This window comes from Salmo salar, chromosome 10 (assembly GCF_965601325.2).
Source record: "Salmo salar chromosome 10, fSalSal1, whole genome shotgun sequence".
Lineage (NCBI taxonomy): Eukaryota > Metazoa > Chordata > Actinopteri > Salmoniformes > Salmonidae > Salmo > Salmo salar.
Genome location: NC_138300.1, coordinates 108,852,412 through 108,879,914, shown reverse-complemented (window position 1 = coordinate 108,879,914; position 27,503 = coordinate 108,852,412). Strand labels below are relative to the sequence as shown.

At 41.9% G+C, this 27,503-nt stretch overlaps 1 protein-coding gene across 3 annotated transcripts in view; it reads left to right on the top strand.

Annotated features, from left to right (window-relative positions):
• Positions 1 to 27,503, top strand: part of LOC106561460 (transcriptional enhancer factor TEF-1) — a 116,452-nt gene that overhangs the window by 34,812 nt on the left and 54,137 nt on the right. For all 3 annotated transcript variants that reach the window (XM_014125449.3, XM_082957362.1, XM_082957363.1), the window contains one exon: positions 13,334 to 13,574. In XM_014125449.3, coding sequence (XP_013980924.1) covers positions 13,373 to 13,574 — 202 coding nt within the window. In that variant the 5' untranslated portion in view covers positions 13,334 to 13,372. The remainder of the gene's footprint in view (positions 1 to 13,333; positions 13,575 to 27,503) is intronic.

Sequence of the window (27,503 nt, the reverse complement as noted above, 5' to 3'; positions counted from 1 at the left end):
CTTCACGACTGTCTTGGTGAGTTTGGACCATTCTAGTTTGTTGATGATGTGGACACCAAGGAACTTGAAGCTCTCAACCTGCTCTATTACAGTCCCGTCAATGAGAATTGGGGTAGTAACTCTATTCAGACGTGAAAGTGACATTGATGCCATTTTGAATAGGACATTGTGAATATGTGACCGACTGGCTCAATTCGGTTTTATTTAGCAAAATTAGAATTTGTATTTTTTACTTTGGATAAAAGTAGATACTCAAAGCTAGAAAATGGTATATCATACACTGCAGTTGAGGAACAATGGGAAAGTAATTCTGCTTTGAAAGATGATACATTTGTAACCTCACTTTTGAGAAAATGGCCCAATGTTTTGGTACCTACTGGAGAGCTCTTCTTTGTCTACACCCATTCAGCATCTTTCACACCCTCTTAAGCTTTAGCCTCACCCATCTCTTTAAGGATTCACATGTGAGGCTATGTACTAAACAACCAAATATTTCAAGACAGGCTGGTTTATACTATGGGTGTGTTTGTAAATTTACTATGGAGTGCCGGAGTGTGCTCTGGGCGTTCCTAAACTCAGAGCGTTGTCAGATTGTCCATTCGTAAATTCAGAGCATTTCGCTCACAGAGCATTTAGAGCGCACACTGAACGCTCTGGCCGAGGAGTGAGTAGGGTTGATCCAAGTGTTCTGACCTAACAGCAGCAGTCAAGCACCCAAACTAACTGGCTAACGTTGGCTAGCTACTTCCAGACACAAATGAGAGAACAGCTCACTGACCATTTTACTCACCCTAGCAGAACTGGTTATCCAGAGCGTTGGTCTCTGCAACTGTGCTGCTGGCACCAATTTAATTACACTTTTTTGCCAACATTTACTGACACCGGCCATATTCAACAGGTGTTGAGCATTCGTAAATTCGTCAGTTATTCTGCACTCTGGCACACTCAGACGAGAGTGCTCTGAAATCGGAGTAGATAGCCAGAGCGAATTTACCAGCCACGTCTATCGACAGTTATCGCAGTGACATCATAAACATTCTATTGAAATAGTTACTTGCATAGTGGAGTCTTTTTTTTAGACATGTAGCTAGCTAGCTAAACAATGAACCATAACATTACTACCCTGCATGAATCTGCAGGTAGCAAACCAACCAGGTTCAATGTTAGCTGGCTAACATGAGGCTATAACTAGCAATGCAAAGGGCTCTGAGATACAAATAATATTACTACACAGATCATACACGTAACGTTAGCTAGCTAGCCAGCCAGCTAATGTTAGCTAGCTAGCCAGCCAGCTAATGTTAGCTAGCTAGCCAGCTAGCTAACAGTACACTTTAACTTGAAATGAAAAATACTTTCTGACAAAATTAGAAACGTGTAATATCTTACCCGTATACATGGATGGACACTTCTCCCTCTGTCACGGATGCCATGGTTGCCCTTAGTTTGAAGATGTAATCCAGAGACGTGTTTTATACAACAGCCTTCTGTGTGTTCTCTTTTCAACTCTGTCTGCATATTTGCAATCAAATCCCAGAATTTTCTCCATCTCCTTAGCTATCATACTCTAATTCCACTGATTTCAAAACTGGGTCCTCCAGAAAGTGGAGAGCAACACTTATGCAGTCCTACTACGTGATATATTTCAAAATATATTAGAAAGGATTATCTACACATTGACCAGCTCATGTTATAGACAGAAGTGTGCTACATGGCAGACCAATCCAAACTCATGTCCAGGTGTCACGTCCTGACCAGTAAAGGGGTTATTTGTTATTGTAGTTTGGTCAGGACGTGGCAGGGGGTGTTTGTTTTATGTGGTTCGGGTATTGTTCTATGTTTTGTATTTCTATGGTTTTTCTATGTTGTGTATTTCTTTGTTGGCCTGGTATGGCTCTCAATCAGGAACAGCTGTACATCGTTGTTGCTGATTGGGAGTCATACTTAGGTAGCCCTTTTTTCACCTGTCTTTTGTGGGAAGTTGTTTTTGCACTGCTGTGTTTACCGTGCCATACTGTTTATCGTTCATTTGTTTTCTTGTTTTGTTATTAAGTGTCTCAATAAAAGTAAATATGAGCACTCAACCCGCTGCGCCTTGGTCTACTCCATACGACGACCGTTACACCAGGCATGTCCAGCCCACTTATTATTTACCAATCATGGCTAGCAGGAAGGTTGCTGTCTTTTTCCATGGCTAAACAACTAGGTTCCTAATTTAACAATTTTATTCGTATTTACAGATGGCTCACAACTTTGTTATTAAGGCACATGAAAGTTCACATGATCCAGAAGGCATTTCTGCCCCAAAAAAAATCACTTTTATAAAAATAAATAAAAAAACGTTTACATTCAAATGGCACTCCTGTGAGGTAGTGACGGGCAACAAACACCTAGTTTCCTGAAACTAGTCGCATATAAACATGTATTTCTGGAGCTCCATGAAGCCTTTGTACAGCGATCTCCCTATATGAACCCCAGCCAGATTAACCTCAGCAAGATTAAAGAGCTTGGTTGACAACCCTGACAGACTGCCTTTGAGTAGTGACTGACTCCGATAGTGGTTTCCAAGTTGATGGCAGATGGTGTGGATTAATGCTTCCCAAGGTCTCTCTTCTATTAGCTCGGCTTGTGCCTTCCTTCCACCATTTTATTTTATAGCCTTTTTATTGTATCCGCATGTTTGTTTTGGGATTAGATCCCATTATTCTCTCACCAGGTGAATACAGCAGTAACGATCCATCCAGCCATACACAGTAATGAGGAGAAATGTTGATTGGAATAATCCCCATGCTTATGAAATGGCAATTGCACAAATTTTTTCATCAATGAGAAATACTAGCGGACATGACTGAAGGCAAACGAGCATTGTCTTGGGGGTGTGGTTTAATGTGGGTGTTTCTTGGGTTTGTCTTTGTCATTCAATCACAACAAACAAGTGCAATAGTGAGTACAGTGAGGTTAGCTAAACTAGCTTTGCTATAGAGAGAATAAAGTTTTGAAGTTGATGACTTTTCCGCTACTGACTGACTCGCCATCTCAAGATGGTCAGCTAATTCAGTTCTATTTCTAGGCTAATGCCTGCGCTGACATTGTGTTTAGCCAACCTGACAGAAGCTAGCTAGTATAGCTTGGTGATAGCTGCAGCTGGCAATCCAATCTAGCTGATATTTATCTGTTAAATTATATTACAAAGACAACACATTTTCTGCATTAAACATCATATTGATGGGCTTATAAAGACAGTATGCCTTCACGTCACCTAACAAATCAAAATAAGTTGTGTGTAGAGTACAACTTCAGCTGTCTAACCAGAACTAGAATGGAATGTATATTCCTATGGTCTATTTGCCCAAATATAAGGATTTAGCTTTCTAACACATTGATATGCACAGCTCTCTAGGTGAGGTTTTGTCTTCAAGTCTCCAGTAGGTGATGAAGTCCCTTCCATCTATGTAATATTTTACAGGTTATGGACATGTACATTCGTGGCCAAAAGTTTTGAGAATGACACAAATATTAATTTTCACAAAGTTTGCTGCCTCAGTTTGTATGATGGCAATTTGCATATACTCCAGAATGTTATGAAGAGTGATCAGATGAATTGCAATTAATTGCAAAGTCCCTCTTTCCCATGCAAATGAACTGAATCCCCAAAAAACATTTCCACTGCATTTCAGCGCTGCCACAAAAGGACCAACTGACATGTCAGTGATTCTGTCATTAACACAGGTGTGAGTGTTGACGAGGACAAGGCTGGAGATCACTCTGTCATGCTGATTGAGTTTGAATAACAGACTGGAAGCTTCAAAAGGAGGGTGATGCTTGGAATCATCGTTCTTCCTCTGTCAAGCATGGTTACCTGCAAGGAAACACGTGCCGTCATCATTGCTTTGCACAAAAAGGGCTTCACAGCAAGGATATTGCTTGCCAGTAAGATTGCACCTAAATCAACCATTTATCGGATCATCAAGAACTTCAAGGAGAGTGGTTCAATTGTTGTGAAGAAGGCTTCAGGGCGCCCAAGAAAGTCCAGCAAGCGCCAGGACCGTCTCCTAAAGTTGATTCAGCTGCGGGATCGGGGCACCACCAGTACAGAGCTGGCTCAGGAATGGCAGCAGGCAGGTGTGAGTGCATCTGCACGCACAGTGAGGCGAAGACTTTTGGAGGATGGCATGGTGTCAAGAAGGGCAGCAAAAAAGCCAATTACCTCCAGGAAAAACATCAGGGACAGACTGACATTCTGCGAAAGGTATAGGGATTGGACTGCTGAGGACTGGGGTAAAGTAATTTTCTCTGATGAATCCCCTTTCCGATTGTTTGGAGCATCCGGAAGAAAGCTTGTCCGGAGAAGACAAGGTGAGCGCTACCATCAGTCCTGTGTCATGCCAACAGTAAAGCATCCTGAGACCATTCACGTGTGGGGTTGCTTCTCTGCCAAGGGAGTGGGCTCACTTACAATTTTGCCTAAGACTACAGCCATGAATAAAGAATGGTACCAACACTTCCTCCGAGAGCAACTTCTCCCAACCATCCAGGAACAGTTTGGTGATGAACAATGCCTTTTCCAGCATTATGGAGCACCCTGTCATAAGGCAAAAGTGATAACTAAGTGGCTCGGGAAACAAAACATCAATATTTTGGGTCCATGGCCAGGAAACTCCCCAGACCTTAATCCCATTGAGAACTTGTGGTCAATCCTCAAGAGGCGGGTGGACAAACAAAAACCCACAAATTCTGACAAACTCCAAGCATTGATTATGCAAGAATGGGCTGCCATCAGTCAGGATGTGGCCCAGAAGTTAATTGACAGCATGCCAGTGCGGATTGCAGAGGTCTTGAAAAAGAAGGGTCAACCCTACAAATATTGACTCTTTGCATCAACTTCATGTAATTGTCAAAAGCCTTTGACACTTATGAAATGCTTGTAATTATACTTCAGTATTCCATAGTAACATCTGACAAAAATATCTAAAGACACTGAAGCAGCAAACTTTGTGAAAATTAATATTTGTGTCATTCTCAAAACTTTTTGCCACGACTGTACAATCAGCTGGCAGGTTAGATGGAGGTCATGACACTCCATCCTAGATATGACAGAGTTTGCCTCTTGGGTCCAGCAGGCAGAGTTCAATAACTATAGACAGATATGAGATGCAGGAGGATGGCACTCTTCTCATACTGAGTAGCCTACAGAGTAATATGAGAAGAATGCAATTTCTGAACTTAAACATATTTCTAAACAAAATGTTATAACTTTCAGGTGTTTCCGTTCCATGTAAAATAAACCACCCTTCATATAATACTGTAGCAGTGTTCTGCTAAAATAACAATGTGCAAATATTACAATTGTTTACTCTTTTATTGTCATTCACAGCCAATGCAGATCATGTATGGTGTCCAATACCCCCCCTCCATCCACCCTTTGAAAGTACCGTTCGAGTCAATAATGACAAAATACAATAAAAAGTAATGGATGTGTCTGAGTACAAGGTCTTTCCTAGTTCAGACATACAGTTGAAGTCGGAAGTTGACATACACCATAGCCAAATACATTTAAACTCAGTTTTCCACAATTCCTGACATTTAATCCAGTACAAATTCCCTGTCTTAGGTCAATTAGGATCACCACTTCATTTTAAGAATGTGAAATGTCAGAATAATAGTAGAGTGATTTATTTCAGCTTTTATTTCTTTCATCACATTCCCAGTGGGTCAGACGTTTAGATACACTCAATTAGTATTTGGTAGCATTGCCTTTAAATTGTTTAACTTGGGTCAAACGTTTCGGGAAGCCTTCCACAAGCTGCCCACAATAAGTTGGGTGAATTTCAGCCCTCCTGACAGAGCTGGTGTAACTGAGTCAGGTTTGTAGGCCTCCTTGCTCACACACGCTTTTTCAGTTCTGCACACAAATCTTCTATGGGATTGAGATCAGGGCTTTGTGATGACCACTCCAATACCTTGACTTTGTTGTCCTTAAGCCATTTTGCCACAACTTTGGAAATATGCTTGGGGTCATTGTGCATTTGGAAGACCCATTCGTGACCAAGCTTTAACTTCCTGACTGATGGCTTGAGATGTTGCTTCAATATATCCACATAATTTTCCTGCCTCATGATGCCATCTATTTTGTGAAGTGCACCAGTCCCTCCTGCAGCAAAGCACCCCCGCAACATGATGCTGGCACCCCGTGCTTCACGGTTGGGATGGTGTTCTTCGGCTTGCAAGCCTCCCCCTTTTTCCTCCAAACGTAACAATGGTCATTATGGCCAAACAGTTCTATTTTTGTTTCATTAGACCAGAGGACATTTCTCCAAAAAGTACGATCTTTGTTTCCATGTGCAGTTGCAAACCGTAGTCTGACTTTTTTATGGTGGTTTTGGAGCAGTGGCTTCTTCCTTGCTGAGCGGCCTTTCAGGTTATGTCGATATAGGACTCGTTTTACTGTGGATATAGATACTTTTGTACCTGTTTCCTCTAGCATCTTCACTAGGTCCTTTGCTGCTGTTCTGGGATTGATTTTCACTTTTTGCATCAAAGTACGTTAATCTCTAGGAGACAGAACGCGTCTCCTTCCTGAGCGGTATGCCGGCTGCGTGGTCCCATGGTGTTTATACTTGCGTGCTATTGTTTGTATAGATGAACGTGGTACCTTCAGGCATTTGGAAATTGCTCCCAAGGATGAACCAGACTTGTGGAGGTCCACAATTTTTTTCTGAGGTCTTGGCTGATTTTTGGGGATTTTCCCATGATGTCAAGCAAAGGGGCACTTAGTTTGAAGGTAGGCCTTGAAATACATCCACAGGTGCACCTCCAATTGACTCAAATGGTGTCAATTAGCCTATCAGAAGCTTCCACAGCAATGACATAATTTTCTGGAATTTTGCAAGCTGTTTAAAGGCACAGTCAACTTAGTGTATGTAAACTTCTGACCCACTAGAATTGTGATACAGTGAATTATAAGTCAAATAATCTGTCTGTAAACAATTGTTGGAAAAATTACTTGTGTCATGCACAAGTAGAATTCCTAACCGACTTGACAAAACTATAGTTTGTTATCAAGAAATTTGTGGAGTGGTTGGAAAACTAGTTTTAATGACTCCATCCTAAGTGTATGTAAACTTCCAACTTCAACTGTACCTCCATTACCTTGTACCCCTGCACATTGACTCGGTACTGGTAATGCCTGTATATATAGCCATGTAAATTTGACTTATCGTTATTTGTTATTCACTGTGTATTTATTCCTTGTGTCACTATTTACATTTTCTTTTGTTTGTTTGTTACCTTTATCTGAACTCTGCAATCTTGGAAAAGGACCCATAAGTAAGCATTTCTCTGTTAATCTACACTTATTGTTTACGAAGCATGTGACAAATAATATTAGATTGATGGATCCCTGTTGCCACAATGGCCTACTCCTGGGCCAGGGTGAGTAATGCCAACCAGGCAGTGCCATGCTGGCACATGTCCCTTGTGAATTAGCTGTGAATCATAATCTCTGATTGGCTATGTTCAACAGGGTATTTACTGTTGGCTTCCATGACTGAATGGTGACAGTTTTTCTCACTCTCCCTCCCTCTCTTTCTCTGTGATAGGAGCTGGGTTGATCTGTAAGTCTGTAAGCTTTGGTCATGCAGTCCTCTGACTGAAAGATGGGTAGATACTGTTGAAGTCGGAAGTTTACATACACTTAGGTAGGAGTCATTAAAACTAGTTTTTCAACCACTCCACAAATTTCTTGTTAACAAACTATAGTTTGGCAAGTTGGTTAGGACATCTACTTTGTGCATGACACAAGTCATTTTCAACAATTGTTTACAGACAGATTATTTCACTTATAATTCACTGTATCACAATTCCAATGGGTCAGAAGTTGACTGTCAGGAATTTTGGATAGTTATACACGCTCAAGTTTTCTGTTTTATTGTCTTATTTCTTGTTTGTTTCACAATAAAAAATATTTTGCATCTTCAAAGTGATAGACATGTTGTGTAAATGAAATGATACAAACCCCCAAAAAATCTATTTTAATTCCAGGTTGTGTATTATTTTATTTTTTTCACCTTTATTTAACCAGGTAGGCTAGTTGAGAACAAGTTCTCATTTGCAACTGTGACCTGGCCAAGATAAAGCATAGCAGTTAGACACATACAACACAGAGTTACACATGGAATGAACAAAACATACAGTCAATAATTCAGTAGAAAAAAGTCTATATACAGTGAGTGCAAATTAGGTAAAATAAGGGAATGAACCCCTGTGCGGGACATCCAGCGAAAAATCCTATCGCCATTAGCATAACAAAATGTAATACTTTTTTTTCTCAATTTTTTTTTCAAATTATATCGTTTTATAGATACACCTCTCCTGAATCGAACCACGTTGTCCAATTTCAAAAAGGCTTTACAGCAAAAGCAAAACATTAGATTATGTTAGAGGAGTATATCGTAAAAGTAGCCACATAGCCATTTTCCGACCAACCACATGCATCACAAATAACCAAAAAACAGCTAAATGCAGCACTAACCTTTGACAATCTTCATCAGATGACACACCTAGGACATCATGTTACACAATACATGCATTATTTTGTTCGATAAAGTTCATATTTATAAAAACAGCATTTTACATCGGTGCGTAACGTTGACTAACTATTTTCCCTCAAATGCATCCGATGAAACAGCTCTACAATTTACTAAATTACTATTCGAAAACATTTTTAAAATGTAATATTGTCATTCTAAGATTTATAGATGAATATCTCTTGAAAGCACCTGTAATGCCAGATTTAAAAATAACTTTACTGGGTAATCACACTTTGCGATAAAAGGGGATGCGATACTGAGAACAATAGGCTAGCAATACAGGTCAGCGCCATCTTGGAACAATCGCATATCAAATCTAGTCTTGTATACTATTGTCAATAATCCCTTACCTTTGATTATCTTCATCCTTAGGCACTTTCAGGAATCCCAGGTCCACAACAAATGTATTTTCGTTAGAAAAAGTTCATCCTTTATGTTCCATTAGCTTGTTGTTGTTAGCGCGTTCTGAAGGCTGCACCAAAAGTTCCGACGTGCGCGGGGCTACTCTTTCAACAAAATGCTTTTTTTTCTTATTTAGGTTCGTTCAAACATGTCAAACGTTGTATAACATAAATCTTTAGGGCCTTTTTCAACCAGAGCTCCAATAAGATTCAAGGGGGACGATTGCATTGTCTTTATAGACGTTTCGAAAGGGCAGGGTAGCCAGAGGCGCCGGCGTCATAATGGTGATGGCCCTCTCCGTGTGACCACGTTCCACAGCGTGTCATTCTGTCAGTTTTCACAGTAGGAGACTCAAATCACTTTGTAAAGACTGGGGACATCTAGTGGAAGCAATAGGAAGTGCTCAATGAACCATAGCTCACGGTGTGATTAATAGGCAACGTGATGAAGTTGAGTTCGCAATTCAGAATTCCACTTCCTGTTTCGATCTGTCTCGGGGTTTTGACTGCCATATGAGTTCTGTTATACTCACAGACACCATTCAAACAGTTTTAGAAACTTTAGGGTATTTTCTATCCACAAGTATTAATGATATGCATATCCTAGCTTCTGAGTTTGAGTAGTAGGCCGTTTAAAATGGGCACAATTTATTTTCAAAATGCGCTGTGGCGCCCCCTATCCTAGGCGACCGTCAAGAGGTTAACCTCTTACATCTAGACGTTCCGCTAGCGGAACACCTGCTCCAATAGCCAATGATGGGTGACAAATTCCTCAAAAATACAAAAACTTCAATTTTTCAAACATATGACTATTTTACACCATTTTAAAGACAAGACTCTCCTTTATCTAACCACACTGTCCGATTTCAAAAAGGCTTTACAACGAAAGCAAAACATTAGATTATGTCAGCAGAGTACCCAGCCAGAAATAATCAGACACCCATTTTTCAAGCTAGCATATAATGTTACATAAATCCAAACCACAGCTAAATGCAGCACTAACCTTTGATGATCTTCATCAGATGACACCCCTAGGACATTATGTTATACAATACATGCATGTTTTGTTCAATCAAGTTCATATTTATATCAAAAAACAGCTTTTTACATTAGCATGTGACGTTCAGAACTAGCATACTTCCGGTGAATTTACTAAATTACTCACGATAAACGTTCACAAAAAACATAACAATTATTTTAAGAATTATAGATACAGAACTCCTCTATGCACTCGCTATGTCCGATTTTAAAATAGTTTTTCGGTGAAAGCACATTTTGCAATATTCTCAGTAGATAGCCCGGCATCACAGGGCTAGCTATTTAGACACCCAGCAAGTTTAGCACTCACCAAAGTCAGATTTACTATAAGAAAAATGTTATTACCTTTGGTGTTCTTCGTCAGAATGCACTCCCAGGACTTCTACTTCAATAACAAATGTTGGTTTGGTCCCAAATAATCCATTGTTATATCCAAATAGCAGCGTTTTGTTCGTGCGTTCAAGACACTATCCGAATGGTAAAGAAGGGTGACGAGCACGACGCATTTCGTTACAAAAAAATTCTAAATATTCCATTACCGTACTTCGAAGCATGTCAACCGCTGTTTAAAATCAATTTTTATGCCATTTTTCTCGTAAAAAAGCGATAATATTCAGACCGGGAATCTGCATTTAGGTAAAAAGACGAAAGAAAATAAAGCATGGGGTCGACTCGTGCACGCGCCTAAGCCCATTGTCCTCTGATCGGCCACTTACCAAAGGCGATAATGTGTTTCAGCCAGAGGCTGCCTCGATATCATTCAGCTTTTTCCCGGGTTCTGAGAGCCTATGGGAGCCGTAGGAAGTGTCACGTTACAGCAAAGATCCTCAGTCTTCAATAAAAAGAGCCAAGATGAACAAGAACTTGTCAGACAGGTCACTTTCTGTATGGAATCTTTTCAGGTTTTTGCCTGCCATATGAGTTCTGTTATACTCACAGACACCATTCAAACAGTTTTAGAAACTTTAGGGTGTTTTCTATCCAAAGCCAATAATTATATGCATATTCTACTTTCTGGGCAGGAGTAATAATTCTGATTAAATCGGGTACGTTTTTTATCCGGCCGTGAAAATACTGCCCCCTAGCCATAACAGGTTAAAGCTAGTGAGGGAGATGGGAATCTCCAGCTTCAGAGATTTTTGCAGTTCATTCCAGTCATTGGCAGCAGAGAACTGGAAGGAAAGGCGACCAAAAGAGGAATTGGCTTTGGGGGTGACCAGTGAGATATACTTGCTGGAGCGTGTGCTACGAGTGAGTGCTGCTATGGTGACCATCGAGCTGAGATAAGGCGGGGCTTTACCTAGCAGAGACTTCTAGATAACCTGTAGCCAGTGGGTTTGGCGACGAGTATGAAGTGAGGGCCAGCCAACGAGAGCGTATAGGTCGCAATGGTGGGTAGTGTATGGGGCTTTGGTGACAAAACGGATGGCACTGTGATAGACTGCATCCAGTTTGTTGAGTAGAGTGTTGAAGGCTATTTTATAGACGACATCGCCAAAGTCGAGGATCGGTAGGATGGTCAGATTTACGATGGTATGTTTGGCAGCATGAGTGATGGATGCTTTGTTGCGACATAGGAAGCCGATTCTAGATTTCATTTTGGATTGGAGATGCTTAATATGAGTCTGGAAGGAGAGTTTACAATCTAGCCAGACACCCAGGTATTTGTTGTTATCCACGTATTCTAAGTCAGAGCCGTCCAGAGTAGTGATGCTGGATGGGCGGGCAGGTGTGGACAATGATCGGTTGAATAGCATGCATTTAGTTTTATTTGCGTTTAAGAGCAGTTGGAGGCCACGGAAGGAGAGTTGTATGGCATTGAAGCTCGTCTGGAGGTTAGTTAACACAGTGTCCAAAGAAGGGCCAGAAGTATACAGAATGGTGTCGTCTGCGTAGAGGTGGATCAGAGAATCACCAGCAGCAAGAGCGACATCATTGATGTATACAGAGAAGAGAGTCGTCCCAAGAATTCAACCCTGTGGTACCCCCATAGAGACTGCCAGAGGTCCGGATAACAGGCCCTCCGATTTGACACACTGAACTCTATCAGAGAAGTAGTTGGTGAACCAGGCGAGGCAATCATTTGAGAAACCAAGGCTGTTGAGTCTGCCAATAAGAATGTGGTGATTGACAGAGTCGAAAGCCTTGGCCAGGTCGATGAATACAGCTGCACAGTAATGTCTCTTATCGATGGCGGTTATGATATCGTTAAGGACCTTGAGCGTGGCTGAGGTGCACCCATGACCGGCTCTGAAACCAGATTGCATACCGGAGAAGGTACGGTGTGATTCAAAATGGTCGGTAATCTGTTTGTTAACTTGGCTTTCGAAGACCTTAGAGATGCAGGGTAGGATAGATATAGGTCTGTAGCAGTTTGGGTCTAGAGTGTCTCCCCCTTTGAAGAGGCTCTCAGCAGCTTTCCAATCTTTGGGAATCTCAGACGATACGAAAGAGAGGTTGAACAGGCTAGTAATAGGGGTTGCAACAATTTCGGCAGATCATTTTAGAAAGAGAGGGTACAGATTGTCTAGCCAAGGGGGTGAATACTTTCGCAAGCCGCTGCATTCACATATGCAGTGCCTTCAGAAAGTATTCACACACCTTGACTTTTTCCACGTTTTGTTGTGTTACAGCCTGAATTTAAAATGGATTAGATTGTCACTGGCCTACACACAACACCCCATAATGTCAAAGTGGAATTATGTTTTTTGAAATTTTAACAATTTAAATTAAAATGAAAAGCTGAAATGTCTTGAGTCAATAAGTATTCAACCCCTTTGTTATGGCAAGTCTAAATACCTTCAGGAGTAAAAATTTGCTTAACAAGTCACATAATAAGTTGCATGGACTCACTCTGTGTGCAATCATAGTGTTAAATATTGACTTTTGAATGACTACCTCATCTCTGTACCCCACCCATACAATTATCTGTAAGGTTCCTTAGTCGAGCAGTGAATTTCAAACACAGATTCGACCAGTTACATGGGAAAATATAAAATGTTTTATTTTATTTTTATGTTTAGTTCACATAATATCGTTTAAAAGTATGCATTAAGGTATCTGTAATATAATATGTGTGGCAAAAACAAATGTAGACCTTAATAAATGCATTTCTATAGTTTGCCCCAAAGAAATTACAATGTTGGGGGAGTGCCAAGATGGAGGCACGGTGGCTTCAACACAGCACCATCTATTAGTCATCTAGTGTGTATATATAAATCATTTGTTTACATTCTGCTCTTTAACTAACTGACTGACTGACTGTCTCTGTCTGTTCCACTGCTCCTCTCCATGTTCTCCCCCTAGTGTGCTCAGGGCCTGGGCTTGGACGAGCGCACCGCCACCATGGACCATAGCAGCTGGAGCGGAAGCGAGAGCCCTGCAGACGACATGGAGAGGATGAGCGACGAGGCCGACAAGGGCATGGACGGGGACCCCGAGGGGGTGTGGAGCCCCGACATCGAACAGAGCTTCCAGGAGGCGCTGGCCATCTACCCCCCCTGTGGGCGCAGGAAAATTATCCTCTCAGACGAGGGAAAGATGTATGGTGAGTAGGCTACGAGAAAGGAGGAGGAGAAGAACTCCAACGAAGGCTGTTAGAACTGCGCTATTGTTCACAGAAGTGGAGAATGTGGGAGCTATATTTAGTTAGAATTATTAGAAGGAACACATATACTGTACAGTGTTTCTGGAAGTTAGTGAGAGATGTGACCAGTCAGTCTCTGCTGGAGGCCTTGAGTGCTACAGGAGGGAGGCAGGGGTTTAGAACTAAAGCTAGTGTGAACCATTAGTGGGGAGCAGATGGTCGTATGTCTGCCACCAGCTGCGCCGTACACTCTCCCCCCTCCCCCTTCCCCTGTTTCTCACACACACACACACTCCCTCACTCTCCCTCTCTTCTGTCTGCTCTCATGTAACCTCGTCCCCAGGCTATTTCGCACAGCGCACATAAGCCTCGGATATCAATGATTCAAAGTAGGCCTTAGTGGGAGGGACCATAGAATTCTATGGGAGTGACCTACTGAGTGAAGTATTTGTCATAATTACATTTCTGTGAATCACATGACTGTGAGGTATGGTGAGGGTTAGGGGGGAAGGTGTTACGGCAGATGATTGGTTGGTAGATTAAGCCAATGCCTATGCGCCGGGAGATTCTCTTGCTCTTTCTGTATTGGCTAATGAAGGCCAAGTTTGACAAGTAGGTCCACCAGACTCTTCGAGCATTTGGGCAGAAGTGTCTGGGAATGAGATTAGCTCTCATGCTGTGGTGATTTTAGCATGTAAATCTTGTTGGGGCAAAAAATAAAATAATGTTTTAGATGCATGCCAGCAAAGCCACAACACTAAACAATACATGAATTGCACTATAACAGGTACTCCCAAACTGTGTACAGGGCACGCGCAATGCCGTCGGGGTACGCCATATAAATATGAGATTCACTATTCTTCAAAAAAAAAAAAATTACATTTTCAAACAGTCCATTTCTATTTTCCAGGTTTTTTTCTCGCCTGAGTAGCCTCGTTTCACTCCCCAAAATAAAATTAAACCATCTAGTGTTCAGCGAAATAACACTACAATGTCAAATAATTAACATCCAATCACATTAACCGTTACTCTCTCACGGGAATTCCACTAACGGTCCGTATGTAGCCAAACGTAGCTGCTGCTCATGTTGGTATCTGTACTGATGGTGTAAAAGCCATGACAGGGAGACATAGTGGAGTGGTAACGCGCTTGCAAGCAGTTACTCCCGACGCCTTGAAATATGTTTTGGACACTACAGTGAAAATCGCAAACTTTGTTAAATCAAGGCCCCTGAACTCTCATGTACAGTGGGGGGAAAAGTATTTGATCCCCTGCTGATTTTGTACGTTTGCCCACTGATAAAGAAAGGATCAGTCTATAATTTTAATGGTAGGTTTATTTGAACAGTGAGAGACAGAATAACAACAAAAATATCCAGAAAAACGCATGTGAAAAATGTTATAAATTGATTTGCATTTTAATGAGGGAAATAAGTATTTGACCCCCTCTCAATCAGAAACATTTCTGGCTCCCAGGTGTCTTTTATACAGGTAACGAGCAGAGATTAGGAGAACACTCTTAAAGGGAGTGCTCCTAACCACAGCTTGTTACCTGTAAAAAAGACACCTGTCCACAGAAGCAATCAATAAATCAGATTCCAAACTCTCCACCATGGCCAAGACCAAAGAGCTCTCCAAGGATGTCAGGGACAAGATTGTAGACCTACACAAGGCTGGAATGGGCTACAAGACCATCACCAAGCAGCTTGGTGAGAAGGTGACAACATTTGGTGCGATTATTCGCAAATGGAAGAAACACAAAAGAACTGTCAATATCCCTCGGCCTGGGGCTCCATGCAAGATCTCACCTCGTGGAGTTGCAATGATCATGGGAACGGTGAGGAATCAGCCCAGAACTACACGGGAGGATCTTGTCAATGATCTCAAGGCAGCTGGGACCATAGTCACCAAGAAAACAATTGGTAACACACTACGCCGTGAAGGACTGAAACCCTGCAGCGCACGCAAGGTCCCCCTGCTCAAGAATACATATACATGCCCGTCTAAAGTTTGCCAATGAACATCTGAATGATTCAGAGGACAACTGGTGAAAGTGTTGTGGTCAGATGAGACCAAAATGGAGCTCTTTGGCATCAACTCAACTCGCCGTGTTTGGAGGAGGAGGAATGCTGCCTATGACCCCAAGAACACCATCTCCACCGTCAAACATGGAGGTGGAAACATTATGCTTTGGGGGTGTTTTTCTGCTAAGGGGACAGGACAACTTCACCGCATCATTTGACGGGGCCATGTACTGTCAAATCTTGGGTGAGAACCTCCTTCCCTCAGCCAGGGCATTGAAAATGGGTCGTGGATGGGTATTCCAGCATGACAATGACCCAAAACACACGGCCAAGGCAACAAAGGAGTGGCTCAAGAAGAAGCACATTAAGGTCCTGGAGTGGCCTAGCCAGTCTCCAGACCTTAATCCCATAGAAAATCTGTGGAGGGAGCTGAAGGTTCGAGTTGCCAAACGTCAGCCTCGAAACCTTAATGATTTGGAGAAGATCTGCAAAGAGGAGTGGGACAAAATCCATCCTGAGATGTGTGCAAACCTGGTGGCCAACTACAAGAAACGTCTGACCTCTGCGATTGCCAACAAGGGTTTTGCCACCAAGTACTAAGTCATGTTTTGCAGAGGGGTCAAATACTTATTTCCCTCATTTAAAATACAAATCATTTAATGACATTTTTACATGCGTTTTTATGGATTTTTTTGTTGTTATTCTGTCTCTCACTGTTCAAATTAACCTACCATTTAAATTATAGACTGATCATTTCTTTGTAAGTGGGCAAACGTACAAAATCAGCAGGGGATCAAATACTTTTTTCCCCCACTGTATTTTCTGCACTATGCAATGATATGAGCAGAAACCATGTAATGCTTTTACAACATACAGAAGTGCGCTGGTTATCAAGGAGCAAAGTATTGACACTTAACTTGAAGCTTGTTTCTCAATTTAAAGATTTCTTTACTGACCATAATTTTCATTTGTCTGACCGCTTGCATGATGACGAGTTTCTCACATGACTGGCCTATCTGGGTGATGTTTTTTCTCGCCTGAATGATCTGAATCTAGGATTACAGGGGCTCTTCTCTGTCTGCATTAACAAGGACAACACACAGGTCTTTCCATCATTGTATGATTTTTTTGTGTGAAAATGAACTCAAGCTTACAGACAATGTCAAATGTGATATAGCGAAGCACCTGAGTGAGTTTGGTGTGCAAATACACAGGTACTTTCCCAACACAGATGACACAAACAACTGGATTCATTATCCCTTTCCTGCCCTGCCTCCAGTCCACTTACCGATATCTGAACAAGAGAGCCTCATTGAAATTGCAACAAGCGGTTCTGTGAAAATTGAATTTAATCAGAAGCCACTGCCTTGGCAAATCGTGCCGTTAAGACACTGATACCTTTTGCAACCACGTACCTATGTGAGAGTGGATTCTCGGCCCTCACTAGTATGAAAACTAAATATAGGCACAGACCGTGTGTGGAAAATGATTTAAGACTGAGACTCTCCAATACAACCCAACATTGCAGAGTTATGTGCATCCTTTCAAGCACACCCTTCTCATTAACCTGTGGTGAGTTATTCACAATTTTCGATGAACAAATAAGCTTTTATATGTAGATGGTTAAATAAAGAGCAAAATGATTGATTATTAATATATTACTATTTGAGCCCTGGTCCTATAAGAGCTCTTTGTCACTTCCCATGAGCCGGGTTGTGACAAAAACTTACACTCATTCTTATGTTTAATAAATGTATCATATAGTGTGTGTCTGGCAGGCTTACAATGATTGCAAAAAACAACATTTGAGAGTGTGCCGACACTGGTGCTAGAGGGGGTACACAGCTGGAGGTTGAATGTTTGAAGGGGTACGGGACTATAAAAGGTTTGGGAACCATTGCACTATAACAACGACAGACGGTGCCCACAAACTGTTAGGGCCTACATAAAGCTGTCCCAACAGCAGAGCTTTATTTTCAGCACCATGGAGTCAATCCTTACCACTGCTACACCTGGCTATCAGCAGAGCCTTGTCTGGCAGCGAAACAGTTCATTCAGCCTAATTTACAGCCTTTTAAAAAAACATAGCTGATATGGCTGACTTGCTTTAACAAATGTGGTTTCTACTGACAGTTGAGATGTACAAACTATGGCATAAGGGAACGATGAGCGTAAATCTGCAATTTCGATTAAGACATTAATGACCGAGCTAGGACGGACGTAGTCAATAGAACTATTTGCTAAGCACTTTTGAAATGTACAGGGACATATTTCAGAACATGGGCTGTTCTTACAGTGTTCTCCCTGTACACCAAGTCAGAACCGTAGGATAAATAAAGGGGGCATATAAGCAGACAATGAAAGCTCTTACAGTATTCGATGATGATATTTCGATAAAACAGGCATGTGCACCACCAAGTCAGAACTTATTAGGGTGAGGCAGATGGGCTACTAACAGCTTAATACACAACATACACTTAGTACTCATTTCTTAGTTACAGAATACATATCTACCTGGCATATTACATAATTTATGCAGTAGCATACAAGACATTTTTGGACTCACCTTGCTATGCTGTTCTCACTTGAACAGGAATGTGGCACGGCGGTCCTTCTTGTGGGCAACTTTTGTCATCAAACTTTGTCATCAAAGTCTGTCATTCTCTGAATTTATGTTGCTTTCAAGACAACTGGGAACTCTGGGGGGGAAAAAAACAAGGTTGAGTCATGATGTCAGTCATCTTCAGGTTGGAGCTCTAGAAAGAGGCCAGAGTTGCCGACTTGGTATTCCGAGTTGGATGACCGTTCAAAACGTATTTTCCCAGTTGGAGCTCATTTTTTTCAGTTCCCAGTTGTCTTGAACTAACTGAAGTAGGAGATTTCGTGCCGTTAAGACACTGATACCTTTTGCAACCACGTACCTATGTGAGAGTGGATTCCCGGCCCTCACTAGTATGAAAACTAAATATAGGCACAGACCGTGTGTGGAAAATGATTTAAGACTGAGACTATCCAATACAACCCAACATTGCAGAGTTATGTGCATCCTTTCAAGCACACCCTTCTCATTAACCTGTGGTGAGTTATTCACAATTTTCGATGAACAAATAAGCTTTTATATGTAGATGGTTAAATAAAGAGCAAAATGATTGATTATTAATATATTGCTATTTGAGCCCTGGTCCTATAAGAGCTCTTTGTCACTTCCCATGAGCCGGGTTGTGACAAAAACTCACACTCATTCTTATGTTTAATAAATGTATCATATAGTGTGTGTCTGGCAGGCTTACAATGATTGCAAAAAACTCGTTTTTTTCAGTTCCCAGTTGTCTTGAACTCACTGAAGTATGAGATTTCCTAGTTCCGAGTTTCCAGTTGTTTTGAACGCGGAAGAAGTCATGCTGGATTGACAGCATGGCCAATGTATTCAACCTTTTCTGGCCAATGGTGTTGCATGTGAATGTTTATCCTTTTAAGCTTGGAAAAGAGACCGTTAAACCCAGACTTGGATCACACACCCTCTCCACTGAATAGCAGGCTAGTGATTGCTTTGCAACGCTTGCAGTTAGTCACTGATTCCTTCCAAACCACTCATTGTTGAATTTATGATTTCCAACTTGTTGTGTAATGCTTATGGCCGATGAGCACCGATACGTTTTATCCATAATTTCTCTTCATATGACAAGGATTGAAAAGGATTTGCCAGAAGATTGTCGTCTTCATTCATGATAATGACAGCTTGTCTAGCTTGCTAGCTAAGATTTTGAAAGTATGATGTCCAATCAATGTTACGGTAGATATAACGTGATTTTGCATCATTTTGTCTGTGGCCAATGACCTTGAGCCTTCTTGGATGGGCACTTCTAATGTAAATCTATGGCAGCAGCCAAGGGGCTTGAATTTTCGAGCTCTACCTGTAGGTTTTAAGGTGATGTAGTGTCCCCATTATTGAGAGAACACTGAGCCAATCATGGCGCAACTAGAGAACATTACCAACCCCTATGCTCTGTATATTCCGCTGGCTGCCCCACCACCACAGAAAGCACTGAGCTAGGCTGAAACCTGCGTTTTGGAGCTGCTTACTCAAGAAAGCAAATGCGACTCTATTAACTCAATGATAGATATATATATATATATTTTTTTTTTTTTACATTGTTTGCAAACTGATATGTGACACGTATTAATGCCAACATAACAGGCAAAGAATATATATACAGTACCAGTCAAAAGTTTGGTAACCTACTCATTCCAGGGTTTTTCTTTATTTTTACTATTTGCTACATTTCAGAATAATAGTGAAGACATCAACACTATGAAATAATCATGTACAGTCGTGGCCAAAAGTTTTGAGAATGACACAAATATTAATTTTCACAAAGTCTGCTGCCTCAGTTTGTATGATGGCAATTTGCTTATACTCCAGAATGTTATGAAGAGTGATCAGATGAATTGCTATTAATTGCAAAGTCCCTCTTTCCCATGCAAATGAACTGAATCCCCCCCCCAAAAAAATTCCACTGCATTTCAGCCCTGCCACAAAAGGACCAGCTGACATCATGTCAGTGACTCTCTCGTTAACACAGGTGTGAGTGTTGACGAGGACAAGGCTGGAGATCACTCTGTCATGCTGATTGAGTTTGAATAACAGACTGGAAGCTTCAAAAGGAGGGTTGTGCTTGGAATCATTGTTCTTCCTCTGTCAAGCATGGTTACCTGCAAGGAAACACATGCCGTTATCATTGCTTTGCACGAAAAGGGCTTCACAGGCAAGGATATTGCTGCCAGTAAAATTGCACCTAAATCAACCATTTATCGGATCATCAAGAACTTCAAAAAGAGTGGTTCAATTGTTGTGAAGAAGGCTTCAGGGTGCCAAAGAGAGTCCAGCAAGCGCCAGCAGTACAGAGCTGGCTCAGGAATGACAGCAGGCAGGTGTGAGTGCATCTGCACGCACAGTGAGGTGAAGACTTTTGGAGGGTGGCCTGGTGTCAAGAAGGGCAGCAAAGAAGCCACTTCTCTCCAGGAAAAACATCAGGGCCAGACTGATATTCTGCAAAAGATACAGGGATTGGACTGCTGATGACTGGGGTAAAGTAATTTTCTCTGATGTTTGGGGCATCCGATTTTCCGATTGTTTGGGGCATCCGGAAAAAAGCTTGTCCGGAGAAGACAAGGTGAGCGCTACTATCAGTCCTGTGTCATGCCAACAGTAAAGCATCCTGAGACCATTCATGTGTGGGGTTGCTTCTCAGCCAAGGGAGTGGGCTCACTCACAATTTTGCCTAAGAATACAGCCATGAATAAAGAATGGTACCAACACTTCCTCCGAGAGCAACTTCTCCCAACCATCCAGGAACACTTTGCTGACAAACAATGCCTTTTCCAGCATTATGGAGCACCTTGCCATAAGGCAAAAGTGATAACTAAGTGGCTCGGGGAACAAAACATCGATATTTTGGGTCCATGGCCAGGAAACTCCCCAGACCTTAATCCCATTGAGAATTTGTGGTCAATCCTCAAGAGGCGGGTGGACAAACAAAAACCCTCAAATTCTGACAAACTCCAAGCATTGATTATGCAAGAATGGGCTGCCATCAGTCAGGATGTGGCCCAGAAGTTCATTTGACAGCATGCCAGGGCGGATTGCAGAGGTCTTGAAAAAGAAGGGTCAACCCTACAAATATTGTCTCTTTGCATCAACTTCATGTAATTGTCAATAAAAGCCTTTGACACTTATGAAATGCTTGTAATTATACTTCAGTATTCCATAGTAACATCTGACAAAAATATCTAAAGACACTGAAGCAGCAAACTTTGTGAAAATTTATATTTGTGTCATTCTCAAAACTTTTGGCCATGACTGTAGAAACCAAAAAAGTGTTATTTTATATATTTTATATTTAAGATTCTTCAAAGTAGCCACCCTTTGCCTTGATGACAGCTTTGCACACTCTTGGTATTCTCTCAACCAGTTTCATGAGGTAGTCACCTGGAATGCATTTCAATTAACAGGTGTGCCTTGTTAAAAGTAAATTTGTGGAATTTTTTTCCTTTTTAATGCATTTGAGCAAATCAGTTGTGTTGTGACAAGGTAGGTGTGGTATTCAGAAGATAGCCCTATTTGGTAAAAGACCAAGTCCATATTATGGCAAGATCAACTCAAATAAGCAAAGAGAAACGACAGTCCATCATTACTTTAAGACATGAAGGTCAGTCAATCTGAAAAATTGCAAGAACTTTGAAAGTTTCTTCAATTGCAGTCGCAAAAACCATCAAGCACTATGATGAAACTGTCTCTCATGAGGACCGTCACAGGAAAGGAAGACCCAGAGTTACCTCTGCTGCAGAGGATAAGTTCATTAGAGTTAACTGCACCTCAGAAATTGCAGCCCAAATAAATGCAGCCCAATTAACAGACACATCTCAACATCAACTGTTCAGAGGAGACTGCGTGAATCAGGCCTTCATGGTTGACTTACTGCAAAGAAACCACTACTAAAGGACACCAATAATAAGAAGAGACTTGCTTTGGCCAAGAAACATGAGCAATGGACATTAGACCGGTGGAAATCTGTCCGTTGGTCTGTTGAGTCCAGATTTGAGATTTTTGGTTCCAACCGCCATGTCTTTGTGAGACGAAGAATAGGTGAATGGATGGTCCCCGCATGTGTGGTTCCCACCCTGAAGCATGAAGGAGGAGGTGTGATGGTTTGGGGTGCTTTGCTGGTGATACTGTCAGTGATTTATTTCGAATTCAAGGCACACTAAACCAGCATGGCTACCACAGCATTCTGCAGTGATACGCCATCCCATCTGGTTTGCGCTTAGTGGGACTATTATTTGGTTTTCAACAGGACAATGACCCAACACACACCTCCAGGCTGTGTAAGGTCTATTTGACCAAGGAGAGTGATGGCGTACTACATCAGATGACCTGGCCTCCACAATCACTCAACCCAATTGAGATGGTTTGGGATGAGTTGGACCTCGGAGTAAAGGAAAAGCAGCCAACAAGTGATCAGTATATATGGGAACTCCTTCAAGACTGTTGGAAAAGCATTCCTCATAAAGCTGGTTGAGAGAATGCCAAGAGTGTGCAAAGCTGTCATCAAGGCAAAGGGTGGCTACTTTGAAGAATCTATATGGTTCGTTGCCACTGGTCTCATGTGACCTCACTACCCAAGCTCACAGTCTGTTTCAAACTCAGGCCTCTTACTGAGTCAGACATCTTATGTAAGATATGGAGAAACCAGAAACATTTTTAATTTCAGAATTAACAGCACTGTGGCACTTTTGGGAGATTTTTGTGAACTTCTGCTGGTTATAAGTGTGTATACTTCTATTCGTTGTTGTGTATAATTCAACAGTGATGCATGCTGTGCTGTATAATGTATTCAGGTTGTTTCTGAGGCTCTTGACACAATGGAGTCAAATACAGTAATCTACTTCGTGTTTGAGTTTTTGTTTATTGAATTTTGCACAACTGCTTCAGGGTTGTGATTTATTGCGTGGGATCAGAACAGGGTAGGGCAGAGGTCCTCAGTATTGGATATATTCTAGACTCAGTTGCTTGTTTGTTTACTATCTGTAGACATAAGAATGATCTCTCTGGGATTTTACTCAAAAAACATTTAAAACACTTAAGGGCACTTTAGGGCTCTAATTCAATCTGTATCGCTGAAGCGTTACAGATTGCACAATAGAAATTTAAAGGTAATTTCCAATTGAGCCGACATATGCAGCGTTTACCGTGAATCCAGTCTCCGTTAACACGGGATCATTGCCTTTAAATCCTGTTGACGATCACTATGCTGTGAGCCCTCCCTCTCATCCCCCCAAACAGAGAGGTGCTCTAGGCTGATTTAAGTGGGTTGGTTGATAGAAATTCAATGGTTTGCATTAGTTAGTGCTGGAACCACACAGATGGCCTGGATCCAATAACTTCCTTTTGCTGTCCGCCGGGTCGCATCCTTATGAGACAACAGACAGTGATTGAGCTCTCATGACATGAGACATTGTTTGATGAGGTACGTTGCGGTACCGTGTTGGGTGGCGTTGGAATCTGATCATTGAGAGACTGGAGGAATGACGCAGAGCGACCTAGATTGCTCACTAGAGGAGGCGGAGTGAGGCAGAGCGAGGTTCCGGTCCTCCTGAGTGCCTCTCTTCAGCCCTCTGCTCCCTCCGCTCAATGCAGTTAATTAGTAACTGTCTCTATAGCAACTGCCGTTTTACTCTAAACAATGTTTATTGACTGGGGCTGGGGGGGCGGGGGGGGGGGGGGGGTGACTGTGGCAGGTGGGGGGGGGGTTGACTGGGGCTGGGAGGAGAGTGACGGGCTGGGGGAGTCACTGGGGCTAGGGAGGTGACTGGAGCTGAAGGGGGGTGACTGGAGCTGGGGGGGGAGTGACAGGCTAGGTGGGGGTAGCTGGGGGAGAGTGGCTAGTGCTGGGGGGGTGATTGGAGCTGGGGGGAGTGACTGGAGCTGGGGGGGTGGCTGGGGAAGGGATTACTGGGGCTGAGGGGAATGGCTAGGGGGAGTCTCTGAGGAACCCTAGGACTGCTAGGGGCTGACTGATCACAACACATATACCTCCTCCACATGCTGTATTAATGCATGTTGTCTGTGACGTTATCGACCACACCACAGTGTAATCCAATTCAGAGAAGAATGGGACATTTTCCTGACATCATCACCAGAGGCCACATTGCACTTCTTTTGTCAGAGCGATTAACTCCAGAGAGAAATCTGTGTTTTTAAATAGTATTGACAGTCTCCTGCTGGGTTAGATGAGGAGCAGATTGGACCCACAGCAGAGTCCTTTCTGCCACCATTTATCCTGAGGGTGGAGAGGCCTGTCTTGATGCCTCATCACCATTAGACCATAGCAATCTGTTGTCACTCTGTTGGCCAGGCCAAAAATCCCAGCATGGTTTAGCTGGAGGAGAGATCAGAGCAGAGGCAGGTTGGAGTATGTAGCTAGCACCATTAGTGACATGGCCATTTACCCCCTCTGCTTCTGGAACAGGTAGTGACTGAGGTGCAGGTAGTGACTGGATTTGGCCCTTTTTAAGTTCTGAGATATTTAAAATGTAAAATCCAGTGCATTGACACTGTCACCAACAAATAGCTCAATTAAAATGATTAAAACAAAAAAAACGGTTTATAAACGAGGGATTGGAAACTGTGTACTGGTGAGCATTGATTTGGTTTACATGAGAATATCTCATCTCTACCTTCTAGCTATTGTGGATAAGATCCTGTGCATCCAAGCTGCCAGCATGCCCAGTATGAGAAGACATACAGTCCTCGTGCCCTCAGGGTAATGGTGAAACATGCTGGGGTGGCCTGGGTCTGAGTCTTTCTGGGGTCTCCTTCAGGCTGTCCTCCCAGTATGGTACATACAACGTCATGAAGCTACAGTAACTTGTAACATTACAGTATGCTTCACTCTATGATGGGTACAGTACAGCGCCTCAACTTCTGCTTCTAGCATTTATAATTGTGGCCTGGTGCTGTATTAGTAAAAATACAACTATAAATGCTAGCAGCTTAAGTTGCGTTTCTGTAATGTCCTCGAGTCTCAAAGAGATTGTTTAAAGTCGTGTTACAAACAGCTAGTGGTCTGCCTGTCTGTCAGTCGATGCCCATGCCAGCTTGCTCTCTACAGTACAGTAGCTCTGTGGTGCGGGCAGAGTTGGTATTGACACTGAGCCACTCATTCTCCCTGGCATGGACCTTTATGGCATTGTGGGAAAGGCTCACCTTGAGGAACAGCTCCACAGAGTTCTCCTCTCTGTAAACTTTACATACTTCCCATACAATTTATCCTGCTTCTTAGAGAGCCAAGATAATGCTTAGAGAGAGAAAATAGTGCGATCTACACGTTATCTTCAACAAAGGATGGAAACACACTGAAGTTGCACTTATCAATGTCTTTTTACTACTCTGATCTAAATGGATGCACAGGCTTTGTGTAAAATAAGTCAATAGTTCAGCTGTATTTTCTGCATTATGAGTAGAGGGGAGTTGTCTTTTCTGGTGTTAAATGTTTTGGAAGGGTAATTTTAGGTAGGCGAGCTGTGATCAGTTATTTTACGACCTTAGTGGTGCGACATGACTTTGTCTTGTTAGAAAGGCAGGTTACTGACTTTGCACAATGGAGGTCAGGGAGTTTTATTGAAGGCGTGTAAAATTAAAATTACAAGTGCTCTGGAAATGTATGGAGAATTGTAAGGCAACAAAACTGTTTGTGTTGTGCCCTAGAGAAGCATTATAATGGTCTGGGTGTATTGTGGTGTTGGTTGAAACCTTTACCTTTCCAACCCTGAATCAGGGACACTGACAGACGAGATGGAGATGCCTGCTGCTGTACTGTAACAAAGACTGTACTTTCATATTAAATACATTGTTATTGGAAGAGAAAGATAATCAAGACCTCCACTGTTTCTTTTTTAATTTTTATTATTGGTGTGCAAGGGTAGGAATGCTTGGAAGAATGCTTCAGTAATGCGAGCCTGTGTGCCTCCAGAGGGGTGTAAGTTGTGACCATGCAGGGCAGGCCTGTGCCTGCCGTCACACACACACACACACACACACACACACACACACACACACACACACACACACACACACACACACACACACACACACACACACACACACACGGTGATGAAACCGAAATATCAATATCATGACATACAAAGACCTGCCATTTTTACAGTAACAGAATTAGAAACCGATCTTAATACAATAATGTTGTGTCTTTGGCATCATTAAAGTGTAGACTGTTATTTTATTAAATCAATTCTCTGTAATTATTATTGCGTGATTAAACTAATCATGTAAATGTAATTAACAAGGAAGTCGGGGCACCAAGGAAAATCTTCAGATTACAAAGTTATAATTTTCCTAATATAACTCTTCAGATATTTTAATATCTGTTCAATTAGTCTTTTTATTAATGAATTATTCTTTACCTCAAGTTAGTCTCATTCCAAACGTCATAAATTGTTGGTTATCTGCAAAAACCCAGCCTTTACTATGAATCATCCATACACCAATTGTCTTAATCATTTATTTACTAACTAAATAATCACAGAAATGCATAAACAAACAACAGTTATGGTTACGAGGAAATGATAGGAGAGGTGGGGGTGGACTGGGGGACAAAGGGAAGTGGGGGTGGACTGAGAACAGCACGAAAGACAAAAAATGGAATCACTACACAGTTGATAATTATATTAATTGAAATGGTAATCCTTTGCTCATGAACGCTCACTCATTTGGGAATAACTACAATCAATATATATTTACGCTCAGTGTGTGGTCGTGATCTCTGTTGGGATCATTCGTCTGTTCTGAAGATCATAGTCTTTCGTGGTTAGAATGCATACTTCAGAGTACCATTCAGAAATGTTCTCATAGAATAGATGTTTCAGCGGTTGTCGGTCTTCGCATCCCAGGTTGACATAATTTCTAGCTGCAGACTTGTAATTAGCATCTAAGATTTGCTCTTATTCTGTCGGGATTGGTAGTCTCAGAGTTTAATAACTTCTTATGGCTGGAATCCCGGTAACGGGATCGATATGACAACAGCCAGTGAAAGTGCAGGGCGCCAAATTCAAACAACAGAAATCTCATAATTAAAATTCCTCAAACATACAAGTATTTTACACCCTTTTAAAGATAAACTTGTTGTTAATCCCACCACAGTGTCCGATTTCAAAAAGGCTTTACAGTGAAAGCGCACCAAATGATTATGTTAGGTCAGCGCCTAGTCACAGAAAAACACAGCCATTTTTCCAGCCAAAGAGAGGAGTCACAAAAAGCAGAAATAGAGATAAAATTCATCACTAACCTTTGA